The 16261-nt window shown below is 46.2% G+C and overlaps 1 protein-coding gene across 1 annotated transcript in view; it reads right to left on the reverse strand.

The window, feature by feature from the left end:
- The window catches only part of dnah5l (dynein, axonemal, heavy chain 5 like), a 74864-nt gene that overhangs the window by 17875 nt on the left and 40728 nt on the right, over positions 1 to 16261 (reverse strand). The window contains exons 47-71 of the mRNA XM_030349012.1: positions 15858 to 15965; positions 15465 to 15652; positions 14591 to 14785; positions 10982 to 11116; positions 10626 to 10683; positions 9755 to 9886; positions 9038 to 9255; positions 8474 to 8608; positions 7857 to 8033; positions 7393 to 7482; positions 7007 to 7141; positions 6783 to 6884; positions 6243 to 6410; positions 5342 to 5548; positions 4973 to 5065; positions 4443 to 4679; positions 3808 to 3873; positions 3387 to 3527; positions 3162 to 3293; positions 2953 to 3063; positions 2612 to 2766; positions 2017 to 2138; positions 1534 to 1763; positions 982 to 1140; positions 209 to 365 (exon numbers count right to left, since the gene is read on the reverse strand). Of these exons, the coding sequence (XP_030204872.1) occupies positions 209 to 365; positions 982 to 1140; positions 1534 to 1763; positions 2017 to 2138; positions 2612 to 2766; positions 2953 to 3063; positions 3162 to 3293; positions 3387 to 3527; positions 3808 to 3873; positions 4443 to 4679; positions 4973 to 5065; positions 5342 to 5548; positions 6243 to 6410; positions 6783 to 6884; positions 7007 to 7141; positions 7393 to 7482; positions 7857 to 8033; positions 8474 to 8608; positions 9038 to 9255; positions 9755 to 9886; positions 10626 to 10683; positions 10982 to 11116; positions 14591 to 14785; positions 15465 to 15652; positions 15858 to 15965 (3651 nt within the window). The remainder of the gene's footprint in view (positions 1 to 208; positions 366 to 981; positions 1141 to 1533; positions 1764 to 2016; positions 2139 to 2611; positions 2767 to 2952; positions 3064 to 3161; positions 3294 to 3386; positions 3528 to 3807; positions 3874 to 4442; positions 4680 to 4972; positions 5066 to 5341; positions 5549 to 6242; positions 6411 to 6782; positions 6885 to 7006; positions 7142 to 7392; positions 7483 to 7856; positions 8034 to 8473; positions 8609 to 9037; positions 9256 to 9754; positions 9887 to 10625; positions 10684 to 10981; positions 11117 to 14590; positions 14786 to 15464; positions 15653 to 15857; positions 15966 to 16261) is intronic.

Here is a 16261-nt window from a genome sequence, read left to right on the forward strand (position 1 = left end):
GCTCTGTGTCATATCAAGGGTTTCATATTTTTATACATCAGAAAAACCAAATGTTTATATTATAGGATAAGTCATTGATAGGTTTTTGAAGAATAATGGATTGATTGATTGATGAGTTGTCCTGATTAGTTTAATGATTTATTCTTAGATGGTGTTGTTTCCAACTGTACCTAATCGAAAAAATATATGAATCATAAATGCCACAAACCTGTCTTCATGCGCTCTGCCAGCATGCCCACGTAGGAGATCTTCTCAGAGTAGATGATTTTGTAGCCATCGATGAAGGATAGATAGGACTTTGGCGTGACGTAGGTCTGCCGGCGGAACCGGTCAAAGTACTCTGTACACTTCTCTGCCACCAGGTCCTGAGTGCCGGTGTTCAAGGACTCACTTATTATAACACATTTGTATGAAAAAAAGGCATACATACATGCTTATAAACGTAACACACGTATGCACTTATCAATCTGTCTCTATCCTCCAGTCAAAAAGAATCATCAATGGTTTAGAATAACTTTCATGAATTAAGCGAAACATAACCCCACATATACTTTCATTCAGACTGTAAATGCAGTCATAACCACTTATATATAATGTTGCAATCATTGTTTTCTACAGTGGTTTCGTTTCCAGTAGTGGCTGTATGGTCTTGTAAGGCGGTCTTGTGGCCTTGCTTCTTTTCATGCTTAGTGGCTTTTGTTGCAATACGTGTGAAAATAGTGGAAGACAGTATTTTAATTATTGACGATGGGTTGGTAGACAAGCAGACAAAGTGGTCAGTATTATGGTTTCTTTCATTTGTATTAAAGCGATAAGCTATGTTTGTTCTAACTTCTGTTTTCCATGGCACGTTGTTTAGGTTAATTTAGCCGTGTATAACAAAGTAGGGAACTGAATGTTCTGTTCTTTGAGATATGGAATACTGCATTAAACATCAGTAAAAGGAACCAGAGTTTTGCATGTGATCATAGACGCTTCTACCTGGAAGGTCCCCATGGTCGCCACCACGCTACTCTTCACTTCCTCTGAGCAGCGGAAGTCCTTGAACTGAGACAGGAAGTGATGCGCCACGGCCACCAGGGCGTCCCGGGGCCAACGCTGGAACCAGTCCACTGTGCAGCCGGAGATGAGTGCTGGGAACTTTGGAGAAACACGCATCAACAAGCACCTCAGGACTGGATCATGGTCATTTAGCGAGGCACATTTCTCCAGAGCAACATACAATGAATTCAGGGACACTCAGGGACAGCTGTTATGGCAGAGGAGGTAGGGGTTAAGCCCCCTAACAATAGACTACCAAGGTTTCGGGTTCGAACCCGAATGCCCTGCCCTGTAATCAGAGGTCTGTCCCCTACCTGCTCATTAATGCCATTAAATATTCTGTAATTATTAAGTAAACTGTATGATCCACTGTAGATTCCTTGCTGCTGTAACGCACAAACAGATGACATAGATGCCTTTGTACTTTGCTCACTTTCTTTTTTTTAGAAGACCAACGCGCAAATCACATCCACGCTGCTGTTTCCGTCTCACCTTCAACGCACGACTGCGGAACTTCTCCCCGACCGGCGAGAAGCAGAGGACGACATGGAGGTTGCTGCGGACACGGGACAGGAAGAAGTCGTAGAGGTTCTCCATGGTGGGCGGGATGCGGGGGAGTTGGCGCTTCATGGGGGCGATGAGGTCCTGCGTGATCTCATCCAACTCGTCCCGGGCAAACAGGTTGGACACCTCCCCACTGGCCAGGACGTTGTTCATGTACTCTGAGGAGTAGGACAAGGACAAGGAGGAGGAGTGGAGGAGAAGGAGTGGAGGAGAGGAGAGGACGAGGAGGTTGTGGTCGCAAAAAGAGAGGATAAGAGGTGGGGAAGGGGGAGGAGGAGGATAAAAGGAATGAAAATCCCATGCAACAAACTTTTCAACAAAGGATGGAGACAGGATCAAGGAAAACAGATAGAGACAGGAACACTGGGAGTCAGGCTTGTTGGTCTAGCTTCCTGTCAGTCAACCAAATACCTAGAAAGGCCTCGTCCTTGATGTCGTTGTCTGTAAAGAGGAAGGTGACGCCCTTCCCCTGCTGTCCGGCGATGCGGTACAGAATCTTAAGGTCCTCCAGGAGGTTGCTGCAGTTGTACGTCCTGCAAGACGTACCCACCACAACATCAACAACATATTGCACATGCAAACAAATGTACCTGTACATTTATATTTAGGGCGTTTAGCCCTAAATATACCTTAGTCAGAAGAAGGTGAAACTATATATCGCTGTCGTAACAGTAAGGATGTTCATAGAACAAAGGGCAAAGCACTAACAATCGCCAGGTTAACCCATTCCCGTTCCGACAAAGATAGCTAGATGCTACTATAACTATTGTAGGTACGACATACAATAAGTGCGTACATTAAGTGCCAGGATGTACAACATACAATAAGTGTGTACATTAAGTGCCATGACGAACAACATACAATAAGTGAGTACATTAAGGGCCATGACGTACAACATACATAAGTGCATTCATTAACTGTCGGGATGCACAACGTACAATCCATGTGTAATCATCCTATATAACTGTGGAGAGTCCCATCAGTGTCTGTGTATATCTGTTGAGACCTGGTGAGGGTGATCTGGAAGGTCTGGTAGCCAGCGATGAAGGAGGCCAGTCGGGTCAGACTCTGCTTCCCTGAGCCCCCCACCCCCACCAGCAGTGCGTTGCCCTGGGGGGTCCGCAGGATGCGTGAGATCTTGATCAGGTGGGAGATTGCATCCTGCAAACAGTTTTTTAGAAACAGACGACACAGATCGATCAAGACAAGACCAATCGATCAATGCATGGTTGACTTAGCACTCAATTTGATGGGGGGGTTAAGGCTTTAGAGCTTGCACGATGACTGATCAATTAAGCGATTTATTGATGGATGCATTGATTGAATGACTTGTTTGGTTTGTTTTACCTTGAAGAAAACCAGGTCCATGGCTCCGCCCCTCACAGCCTCGTTGTACTGCTGCTGGAAGGTGGTCAGGCGCGCTTCCAGGGAATCCAGTGATTCGATTGGCTCATACACCTGTAGGGAAGACACAGTATACGATATATTCATAATGTCGGAGGGCAGACGATACCATGAAATAATCAAACAAACTAACAAACAACAAACAAGCAGACCTTGGGGGCGTCCAGCTCTACATCCTCGCCCTCCTCCCCCGTCGCCTCCGGCGCCTCTTGCAGAAAGTCCACAAAGTAGCTGTTCCACTGCACATGCTCAGTCACTGCTATCCCATGATCCTCCACTGTGATCTGCACAAATCCGTGAGAGCTCGAAACTCAAACAAAAACACAAACACACACACATGCAAACAGGCATACTCATAGGTACACGGAGCCACTCACCTTCTCCATGATGGCTTCAAAGACTTCGGTGTCTTTGGCGTCGATGAAGCGGTCGGAGATGACCCGGGAGCACTCGTTGTGGAATAGAGCGGCCAGAATCTCTGGGCTCTGACACACTTCTGATTTTACCGCCAGAATCCCCTGAACAGAACCAGAGCCAACACAGAAAAACACCTTTTGTTCAGAACCCCCTAAACAGAACCCAACACAGAGAACCGCCTTCTGTTCAGAACCCTCTGAGGAGAACCAGAACAAACACAGAGAACCACCTTTTCTTCAGTCACATGATGGTAGGATAACCAGCTCACAAATGTAGGAGAGACAAGCTGGGACAAGGTAAAGCACAACTTGAATCTGTTCTGTATGATGGTTCGCAAAGGACAAATATTGTATGTTTCTTTGTTTGTGCTGTGCTCCCAACCTGCCATATGCGACTCAAGTCCCTCAGGTTGAATATGTAGTGGAACTTGGCAGGTGAGGGCAGCATCTGGAGTATACAAGAGAGGAGAGGATGAGAGAGAAAATGTGAAGGGAGGATGAGAGACGGAGAGGTGTGAGGAGAGGAGAGCACATGATGAGGATGCAGTGAGACGCAAGAGCAGAGCAGAGAAAACAATTGTGAGACCTTTATCCCTGTGATTCAGAAACCAAAAAACGGATCAAGGAGAATTCCAGTCCTGTGCTCTGCAGAGAGCACATTCTGTTGCTCTCTGCAGATCGGTCTGGCCTCAATCACGCTGGAAACCTTTTCCAAGCGTGATTGAGGCCCTAGGGGGAGGGAATTTAATCTCATGACAAACTAAGAAATCTGCAAAAAAAAAACATTGGTGGCACCCAAGGAAAGTGTAACTATCAAAACTTTCTTGAGCCAAAATAGAGAGTATAACAATGTTGAAAAATCTGATGAGAACGTGAGCATCACTCTGCAGAATGCTGCAACCATATTTTGAAAATCAATTGCTGCCCAGCCAAGTCCAGACGACCACACAAAAGAGAACAACGACAATGAACAGCAAATTAATATCGCAACGGAAGACTCTCTCGCTACGTCAGTACCTTGGCCTTGATGGCCTGCCACATCTTCCTGGTGGTGGGGACCAAGGCGCCGGCCAGCGAACACACGCCCTCGGGGAAGCCCCTCTCTGGGCAGAAGTAGCCCTGGGCCAGGGTGCAGAAGATTTTGTCTATGGAGGTGTTGGAGGGCAAGGTGCAGTTGAAAATGGAGAACTGCCGCTTCAGCCTCTGAGGGATGTCGTTCCTCCCGCCGCCCGGGTGGATCATGGCAGCGATCAGCTGGAAACCACCAGGGGATTCATGTGTTCATTCAAGAGGAGTCATGTGTTCATGTCATACACACAACAGTCTGCTAGCAGGACAATTAATATGCAGATGCAGTTGGGATAAACAGTTATTTTAACTGTATAGCATGCAACAGTAATCCTAGTATCACAAAATGTGTGATAAGTTTTTGATCTTCATTTATCTATTTCTTTATTTACCAATGTAGTGCTTTACCTTGGTTATTTATGTATTCATTTAATTATTAAGTAAACAAACCACAACTCCCTTTTGCCAACTCCCAGTACCTTAATGTCCACTACAGTGGTGAACTCCCCCGGTCGGTCCAAACTGTAGAAACCCCCCTGCTCCATCAGCTGCCGCACAATCTCATTGGTTATCTGAAGGATACAGAGAGCAGGGATATAACAATCTGATTGGTGGAAAACCGCTAATAGAAATCACACAAGAATTTTCTAAACAGAAGAAAATGCTTGTTTGATCTTTTCCTGAACTTAGGTATCTTTATTGTTCATCTTTAAGTAAATCTCTGTTTGGACCTCAGATTGAACTGCAGAGACCAAAAGTATCTTCTATTGGAAACGGATAAGCAGAGAGATAAACAGCACAATACTAAAACATGATGGGCGCAGAGTGACCACGCAGTCTAACCAGACCTGGTCTCCCCATTCATTGATGATGGGCATGTTGATGTCATCTACAAAGATGGTCATCTTCTTGCCGGCCGGAGGGCCGTAGGTGGTGCCCATGCGCTTGTCGATGTAGCTCTCCACGTTCCTCTGGAACATGTTGGGCAGCGTGGCGGACGAGAAGTTGACCCCCTTGCTGATCTGCAGCTCAGGGTCAAACTTGTTGGTGTAGCCCTGGAAAGGGAGACGTATTGGAGAGAGTTGGCAGCTGCTGCTATAATCCTTATGTTAATAAACCTAATAAAACTAGCCGGGACTTCAACCTGGCTACTTATTGAAAAAGTAGTCAACTATAAAATAATATGAACCAATTAGAATAGTATAGGGTCAATAATATATATGATATACCAAGTATATTTCTGAGCATTGAATGTTATTTATTCAATATTGGATTTAATACAACTATTTCCTGCATGGGCCTACAAATAAAAAATTATTTCCAATAAAACAAATCCATAGACACAAGTAGATACACAATAAAAAACAATTGATTCTACAGTTGTGTACCATTGGGCTTCCCCTCTGAAACACATTTGCCATCAGCACATAAGGGCAATGAAGCACCAAAACATGGTAAATAAACTAATTAAATTATAAATACACTGCATTTATACAGCGCTTCTCTAACCAGTGGCCACTCAAAGTGCTGTACAATATGGCCCAACAATCACCCATTCATGCACACATTCACACACCGACGGCGGTGTCAAACATGCAAGACGATAGCCAGCTCGTCAGGAGCAGTTCGGGTGAGGTGTCTTGCTCAGGGACACCTCGACACTCCAGTCGAGGTTACCAGTCAAGCCGCTCTCCCTCCTGAGCCACATGCCGCCCCCATGCGTGGCATCTCTCCCTCTCCCGGACTGACCCGGATCATGACGGTCTTGGCGGTGCCCTGTTCCCCGGTGAGCAGGACGGCCTTGCCCTGCTTCATGATGGTCTGGATCAGGAAGTCTGTCCGCACGTTGTCCACGTTGGGCACCAGGATGCCGCCGTAGTCCGGCACGCTGTCTGCGGGGTACAGGTACTCCGGGACCTGGAGATGTGGAGGAACCGGATAAGAAACATCATCAGTACAAGCATCCCTCGTTTTAAGACTTGAGGGAACTCTAACCATTATGTTGAGGTGCATATTGGAAGATATTAGGCTTTTGACTACAAAATGGTATCTGGAGAAATACAGTTGATGACTTTGTTATTCGAAAACACTGGAGTCACCAATAGGGTTGTAACGGCTTGTAAAAATGAAGCCAATGCCTTAATAAAGGGTAGGTGAGGAAGGAAACCATGAACCGTCCCCTTCTCACTCAGTACACTCAAATCTACTGCTAGATATGTGGAGAGATATTCTACAAACACAGAGGAAATAGACAGAACAGGTCTTTGTGTTTATACATGGGGCTCAGACCTTGTGGCACCAGTGTTCCCAGTCTCCCTTGCTGTTGACCGTGAACTCAAAGATGGTTTGGTCCTGCTCGGTCTTGGGCAGGTCAGGGCATGTACGGTGACCCTTTAGAATAGAACAAAGAGGGGGATTACTGAAAATATACAAACACAATTGGTGTACAGATCAAGTTGTACTGTGAGTGTGTGCGTGTGGATTTGCGTGTACATGTGTGTGTGCACGTGTACCTTTAAGAAGGCCTCTAACTTGGCTCTATCTTCCAGTTCCAGCAGAGCTCCCAGCGACCACATGACTGCAAACACAAACAGCCGTCCCAGGTCGCCACGGCTACGCTGTTTCTCCTCCGAGGCAGGGAGAAGGCCCTGGAAAACACATGCACACACACACACACACACACACACACACACACACACACACACACACACACACACACACACACACACACACACACACACACACACACACACACACACACACACACACACAAAGATGCATATAGAGACCCAGAAAATAGGACATATCATAAACGATAAAATACAGAAAGGGAAATAATCCATGGTGCAGCTATTCAAATAATAATAGTAAAGGCACCTGTACAAAGGCGTTACGGTACCTGCAGAAGATCGATGGTCTGCTTGATGTACATACACTCCAAGACCTGCATTTTAGGAGAAACAGCCGTGGAGACAAAGTCCACCAGATCCTGAAGGAGACAGAGGAGGACGGTTGAGGACATCAACGGCCACATAATAAATTCAACCTGTTCACCAGTCATGTGTCATAACATTTATATGATTCCATGCCTCCCTTTCTTTCCTGTCTAATCTATTCTCCATCAAAATCCTCATTCTATATCATTGTATTCTCTGTTCATTCATCTCAGAATTTCCTGTCCAATGTTATCCTCCATTTACCCCCTCAACTCCTCTCCTGTCATCTTCTCTGCTACTCCTTTCCTTTACAGCCCTTCTCCTGTACCCTCTCCTTACCTCTCCACTCTCCTCTCCCTAACCTCCCTCTCTAGTCCTCTCCCTAGTCCTCTCCCTCTCTCCTCCTCTCTACTCCTCTCCTCCCCACCTGGTAAGATCCATTGAAGCACTCCTGTAGGGGCTGGGCCTGGGTTTGGGGCAGGGCCTGTAGCCAGGCCTGCAGGATGGGCCTCCAGTCCAGCACAGAGGAGCTCATGAAGACCATCCCGTTGCGGGACACCGTGGCTGGGGAGGCGTTGTCGATGTTGTGGGGCTCAAACACCACCTAAGGAAGGGTGGTTTTCAGAAATGTGTCGATAAAGGGTTGTCCAAAAGAAACAACACGCTTGGGTTTGACAACCATCTAAAAAACAATGTATCTTCTTAATGTACTTATTCTATATTAAACTGTTCAACATTAACATAATTTACACATGATAATACACATATATAGCATAGCTAGATAGAGAAAACATTAATGTTTAATAAAATAACAAGTACAATAACAAAATAAAAACCGAAGAAAAAACAGAAAAACTTTGAAAACACCGGATTAATGTCCTGTCTGTATTAGTACTCCCAATTGGAATAATAATCGCCCAGAAAGCTCACATAATTTTGTCATACTTCATGTCAAATGTTGACGTGAAAATACTTAATACATTGACAGGAGACTAATTACTGTTACAAGTTGGAAACACACAGCAGCAGGGGGCAGTGGTTCACCTTGCAGCATGGAGACATGGCGATTCGGTCTCCGTTGGCCAGGGTTAACGTTTTATTGTCATCCAGAACCGAGTTTAGGTTCTCGATCCAGATTGCGTCCACTGGACCGTCCAGGACGATCCATATGTTTTCCCCCTGGATAACACACACACAACATCAATATTACAATATAAGTTTGTCGTTAAGTCATGTTTCTACAAAGACTCATATTTTAGAGCTGGTTGCTCTGTCCTTCCTTCTGTCCTGCTCGGCTATAAAAAAAGAGTGTGTGCATCTATTTCTATGTGCTTATTTAAGAGAGAGAGAGAGAGAGAGAGAGAGAGAGAGAGAGAGAGAGAGAGAGAGAGAGAGAGAGATAGAGAGAGAAAAAGAGAGAGGAACCTTTCTGAAGTTAGGCAGCGTGAAATACTAAAAAAATAGACAGTTTTTAAAACAATATTTGGCGCCAGTAAATCGATTCTCGTATCGCACGAGGAGGGGCGACGATATATCGCCACATTGATATTTTGTCCCACCCCTAGTTGGAAGGCAAGGGCTGCCCTGGCCTCAAACCAACAGCCTCACCTTCTTGGCCTTCAGCGTCTTCCTCCAGAGGGTGGAGAAGATGCCGTCGGTCCAGTCGTTGGTACTGACGTCCAGCGAGCCAAACATCTGGGGCGCGGTGATGGCCTTGGGGTTCATCCTCATCTCCCTGTGGGGCGCGCCACACTCCGTCATGGCCTTCATCATGGTGCTGATGCAGGTGGACTTCCCCGCGCCGCTCGGACCCAGGGTCATCATACCTGATGGAAACACACACACACAGATAAACACACACACACACACACACACACACACACACACACACACACACACACACACACACACACACACACACACACACACACACACACACACACACACACACACACACACACACACACACACATAAACACACACACACACACACAGATAAAAACACACACACAAACAGATAAACACAGACACACACACACACAGACAATCATTTAGACATTCAAGGAGATTGTGACCAACACATACACACACACACACACACACACACACACACACACACACACACACACACACACACACACACACACACACACACACACACACACACACACACACACACACATGTAGATACATTCAGGTAGAAAGACACAAACACACACACACAGACACACACAACTTCCTCACTCATCAACATCTACAACATTACACAAAAACATACAAATGTACAAACAAGGCATATTATAACACACACACACACACACACACCGTGTCGCACGAGCTGTGTCTCATAAAGCTGCACCAGTTTGAGGATCCAGGGAGGATGGGGTATCAAACCAGCTACCTCCGTCTGGTGATTGAGAGCTGCCTCTAATTCTGGATAACCTGCTTTGTCCAACACTAAGGAGGAGAGTGGAGGAGAGAAGAGGAGCAACAGGAGAGGAGGGAAGAGGAGTAACAGGAGAAGGGAGGAGGGAAGAGGAGGGGAGAGGGGAGGAGGGTAGAGGAGTAACAGGAGAGGGAAGGAGGGAAGAGGAGGGGAGAGGGGAGGAGGGTAGAGGAGTAACAGGAGAGGGAAGGAGGGAAGAGGAGTTACAGGAGAGGAGAGAAGGGAAGAGGAGTTACAGGAGAGGAGGGAAGAGTGGTAACAGGAGAGGAGAGGAGGGAAGAGGAGGGGAGAGGGGAGGAGGGAAGAGGAGTAACAGGAGAGGAGGGAAGAGGAGTAACAGGAGAGGAGAGAAGAGGAGTAACAGGAGAGGAGGGAAGAGGAGTAACAGGAGAGGAGGGAAGAGGAGTAACAGGAGAGGAGGGAAGAGGAGTAACAGGAGAGGAGAGAAGAGGAGTAACAGGAGAGGAGGGAAGAGGAGTAACAGGAGAGGAGGGAAGAGGAGTAACAGGAGAGGAGGGAAGAGGAGTAACAGGAGAGGAGGGAAGAGGAGTAACAGGAGAGGAGGGAAGAGGAGTAACAGGAGAGGAGGGAAGAGGAGTAACAGGAGAGGAGGGAAGAGGAGTAACAGGAGAGGAGGGAAGAGGAGTAACAGCAGCGGGGATGGAGGAAGAGGAGTAACAGGAGAGGAGAAAGGTGGATTATCTATAATAATACAAAAGAAAATTGGTAAACCCAGGGGTGAGGACCTACCGATTCCAGGGAACAGATCGTTGATCAAACTGAGGAACAAGGGCTCGTCCTCGTCCACCTGCACACAGGCAGAACAATGGAACCGGAGTATGATTGGAAATTCTTTAATACCTTATGAAATCAAAGTGAAGGTCAAGACCATATGTATCACACACACACATATCCACCCACCCACCCACCCACCCACCCACACACACACAGATAAACAAATACATTCATACATTCAGGTAGAATGACACACACACATACACGCAAACACTAACACACACACACAGGTAAACACAAATAACACACACACATAAACACTAATACATACAAACAGATAAACACAAAAAAACACAGACACACGCACACACCAGCTTGGAGAGGTTCATGTCCCGGAGGACCCTCATGACAACAGTCTTCTCTGGTTCAGTGGGGTTGGATCTCTTCACGGATCCCAGGGTCCTCAGAACCGACAGGATGTTCCTCAGGCCAAAGTCATAATGGACCTGGATCCGGAGACACAGGGGAGATAGGCTTCAAATATACACCATAATATACACCGTGACAACTATACAAAGTCCTGGTGGACCTGGACCCAGAGACACAGGGGAGAAGAATCTAAGTTGTATGCAATAATGAAGTTGAATATAAATGATTAAGGTTAAAAGGTTAAATAGATAAATATCAGGTTGTATAGGTTAAAGGTCCCATGGCATGCTACTTTATGGATGCTTTTATATAGGTGTTAGTGGGCTCCTAATACAGTACTTGAAGACGTTCGAGAAATTCAGCCTTGGTGCAGAATTACAGCCACTACGATCCAGTCCCACAATGACGTGGGGCTGAAAACTAACGTTTTTTAGAGGCGGGTCAAGGTAAGGGAGGGGATGTGGCCCTGAGCAGCTTGAGGCAACGGTACCATGTGCTCATGTTTACAGTGAATGTATCGCAATGGCGAGGCGCACACAGCTTTTGGCCGCGTTCTGCAAATAACACTCCCGGTGCTCCGGCGGGAGTCCTGGAGCTCTATATCTAAATAATATAATATTATACATAGATATCTATAATAGGGATAGGCACGAGTAGTAAGTTCCAAACTCGAGTGATTGAATGAATTCCTCGAGGATCAATCGAGTACTCGTTTGATCTAATCTATTTTTAGAATGCAACACATCTGGGGCAGGAATAGTCCTAATGATGAACGGCAATATTACCAACCAAACATGTTTAGGGGGGGGACGTGCGACGTCTGGCCTGCAGGGGGAGGTAGGGGACGGTTGGGAACACACCAGATCGGCTGGGGGGGATGGACCTGGTTGCGAGCAGGTGCCCGCGGTCAGGTCCAATCAGGGAATGTGTATCTATGTGCCTGCTTTGTGTTGCAGTAGGAGAGAGACGTTACCTGAGAGAGAGGTTACCTGAGAGAGAGAGAGATCGAGAGACTGTGCTCAACCTCGACAGAACCAGGAAGCGCATGGATCGACCGTTATGATATAGTTTTGGAGCCTGTCTTAAGTTTGCTTTATTAAATAAAAGAGCTCCCAACAAAAGGGACAAAGGAAACTGGTCTCCCCGCGCTCATTACCTTGCTACACATGTAATGCTTATTCTCAATCAACAGTCAGAGTTATCAGAGTATTCATTATTTATTTTTGCAAACGTTGAAAACGCATTTTCCTTACAAAAAGAAATATGCGTCTCACAATTTAAAACACTACGAACAAAGTCCTGTAACGTTTTTAAAAAATTAAACCGAAACAATTAGGCTAACCAATGCAAATAATTTAAAGCTGCAAATAAAACGGCAGCAAATTAACTAAAAAAATACTCGCGTCGCGATCTTCTACACGGCCGGGATTACAGCTGCGTCTTGCGGTGGTGAAAATAGCCGACACACTTGGTTTCTGCGGGTCTGCTTTCCCGAACTCACCGTTGTGTTTCAGGAGCATATTTTGCCGCATAGTACTTGTAGTACTCTGGTAGCTCAATTTCGCTTGGCATATTTTACATTTCACCTTACCATCTCCTATTTCTGTAAAGTATTTCAATACTTCGCAGCGCTTTGCTTTTACCGCCATCTCTTAACTTTTTTAATTCTGGCATTATGCACACGGCACGGCACGCGCCACACAGACATTTGATGCATTTCATTTGCTTTGTGCACACGGCACGCGCCGGTGGCGCCACACAGAAAATTGATATACTTGCTTCAGAAAACGTGTCTGTGTGTGTATATGCAAACTCGAGTTTGCCTGTCCACCAACCGAGTTCATTTGTAACGAGGAGTACTCGAGTAATCGATTCCTCACGCCCATCCCTAATCTATATCATATAATAGATATTATCACGGCCAAAAGCTGTGTGCGCCTCCAGACGATAATATGAATCTCAAACGACTGCGTCGGATTCTCCGACGTCTCTGGTTCTTCCACTTTCACATCAATCTGAAGTAGACTGAACCGCGACATGGAGGAGAAAGGGATTGTTGCCCGCGATTGTCTCCCGCCGGAGCCTGGCTGCCCGCTGCCGAGGCGGTGGTGCCTCCGGCCGCGCGGGCAGCGGCAGCGCCGAGACACCACTGCCCCGCGTTGGAGGTGCCTTGGGACGCAACGCCACCTACAGGAGCCCAGATGACCAATCATAGCCTTGCTAATGAGCTCACAATTTGCAACTTCACCAGGCCTGAAAAAGCCTCGGAATCTGAATTGAAAACAACGTTCAAGCAAAGACATTTACAAAAAATAATGCCCATAACAGGTTTGAATTTTAAGGGCTGCCTAATATTTTTTCGAATATTGATTTATGTTTTTGATATTCGAATTATGTCTCATTGGCGGGCCAAATTCTCTGGGCGGGTAAGGCAGAGAAAGGGGAGGTAACTTGGCCCCTTATGACGACAAATGGGGCCAAATTTGAAATCGGAGCGTCAGAGCTTTCATTTTTCAAAGGCATAGCAGGATACCTACTCCCTAGTGCTTGTTACGCCATTGCTAGCTACTGGGGGACCATAGGCAGGCTAGGGGAAGTCATATTAATGTCAGAAAACCTCATAAAGTTACCTTTAATAAGGTTATTTAAGTTAAGACGGTCATACAGGTTAATAAGGTTCAAGAACAGTGTTTTTTAGTATGCTCTTATTCAAAGCAGCTCACAGTGAGCTATAGATATACACATATATCTAGTCTATATCTATTCATTGAAGACCAGATATGGCGCCCCGAGGACCATTATGGCTATGTCCTTACGGCAGCGAGCAGAGGTTTGAATCCTGCCAGTGGTCATTGGCTGCATGTCCCCCCTCTCTCTCCTATACAAACTCCTGGTCCTCACCTACAAAGCCATCCACCATTTGGCCCCCCCATATCTCTTTGACCTTCTCTCCCTCTACCAACCCCCCCGGGCCCTCAGATCCTCCTCAGCCAGTCTCCTCTCCACCCACACATCAAAACTCCACAGCCTTGGTGACAGAGCCTTCTCCAGGGCAACTCCCAGGCTCTGGAACCCCCTCCCCCAACATATTCATGACTCTGAGTCCCTCACCATCTTCCAGTCCCGCCTCAAGACTCATCTCTTCTCCTCTGCCTAACCCTAGATAACTCACCAACCCTAGCCCGATCAACTCTAACTTTTTTCTTGTTTATCTATTGCTGTGTCCCTATGTAAAGCGCTTTGAGTGTGAGAAAAGCGCTATATAAATTGAATCTATTATTATTATTATTATTATTATTATTATACCCTCCTCTCTAACTCGCTGTATCTTCATGAATAAAGCATCAAAATGCAAAAGAAAATCTTGAAAAAAAAATAATACCAGATATGGGTTAGGCATATTGCTCAACGACCCAAGCAGTTAGGCTTAGGACATTGGCAATAGAACCCAGAACCTTTCCATTGGGAGTTGAAATTCTGGCCACTAGACTATCCTGCCCCACTATCAGTACTAGGATCAATACTAGTGCTACTCTTCATGACGTTATTACCTGTTTGGAGAGCTGCTCCTCGCACAGCTTGTAGAGGGTGAAGAACTTCCGGCTGAGCACCTGGTTGTCACGGAAACCGGCGCTGGCCAGCTTGACCCTCATGATGATGGCGCGGTCGGGCACCATCATGGCCACCGTCCTGAACTGGATCTTCAGGTTCTCCGGGAGCTCCTGGCGCCCGGCGTAGCCTGGGTTCTGGAGACGAGGAGGACTGGGAGGATGAGCCCACGTTCTTTAACAGGTAGGCATCATTTATCACCAGCTCAGGTCAACTCACTCCTCACCATTGAGGATCCCTCCCAGACCTGTGTCCTCAAGAGAGTCAAGGTATAATCTGGAAGATTTGCTGAACATTTTGAATGAAAGAACACCACCGCTCCTCGCCCGTCCCTCTCCCTATCCTTAATGAACCCGCCCTCCTTCAAAAAGCGAGGCACACTTTTTCGATTAAATTTGAGATTTATCTACGCTGCTGGAGAGTAGGAGCAATTGACTCCGATACGGTCTGCATGACGGAATGTGTGTTAGATAGGAATCTGCGTTGTGTTTGTCTGTGTATGAATGTATTTCCATAGCATATCCCTCAATTGTTCATCTGATGTAGTTCACGCTAGGCGTGTTTATTGCTGGGGACCCAAGGAAGTGCAGTGTCGACTTATTTGGACACAAGACACGTTCGATATGAATAAACTTTGAACAAAAGTTTATTCATATGTGCAGCAGAGGGGGCAGTCGGCAGGGCTCTGAGAACTGTCGACTGCGTCGGCAACGGCCCTACACAAGTCACCATTCACTGTCTGCAGGTCGATATGTCATGGTTATCTAAATATCTAACATCATGGATGCTAGGTCAAAAGGTTGGAACACGGATTACCATGGTGAGGAAGATGCCAAACTCAGGGTCCATGTCCACAATATCCCCGTCGGTAAAGACAAACTGCTTCTTCTTGTTCCTCTTGCACAGTAGGACGACGTATATCTGCTGCGCTGCCACAGACAGCACGGGCAGCTCGATACGGTTGAACTCGTCGAAGCAGCCCCAGGCTCCTGACTGGGCCAGCCCTGGAGAGAGGGAGTGTGTGGTACTATACTTTGTTTACACCTTTTCTAGTACTTTTTACCAATTTTACTCTAATTCTCAGTCTCTGAGTTACAGAGACTGAGATAGATAGACAGAAAGAAAGAGGGATAGATAGTTGATGAGAGTTTACAGACTTCTCGTAAATCTGGCTTTGTGGGGACATCAGATGACTCCATGTTTCCCTACCTTTGTAGATCCGTCCCAGTCCTCTGTAGTCCATCTGGTCAGAACAGTTGAAGACCACTACATACTTCCCAAGACAGCGACCCATGTCTTTGGTGGTCTCCGTCTTACCTGACACACACAGTATAAACATGTATTGAAGTGACCCCTTGGACTGGTCTCAACAACACACAATCTGCTTATTCTATAATTTCATGATGCATGTGTTACTAACATGGTCATAGTTAGGATTTGAATTTCCTGTGTTGAATTAGGGATGTAATGGCATTCAAACGGATTAAAAGGTGTTATAGGTACGATTTGGGAATTGTAAATGGAAAGAACCAAAAAGAGCAGAACAGAGCTACATTTTTTAACTAAACTACCCATTTAACATCTCCATCCCTCTCTAACTCCTCCCTCCCTAC

The sequence above is a fragment of the Gadus morhua genome, chromosome 23 (genome assembly GCF_902167405.1).
Source record: "Gadus morhua chromosome 23, gadMor3.0, whole genome shotgun sequence".
Lineage (NCBI taxonomy): Eukaryota > Metazoa > Chordata > Actinopteri > Gadiformes > Gadidae > Gadus > Gadus morhua.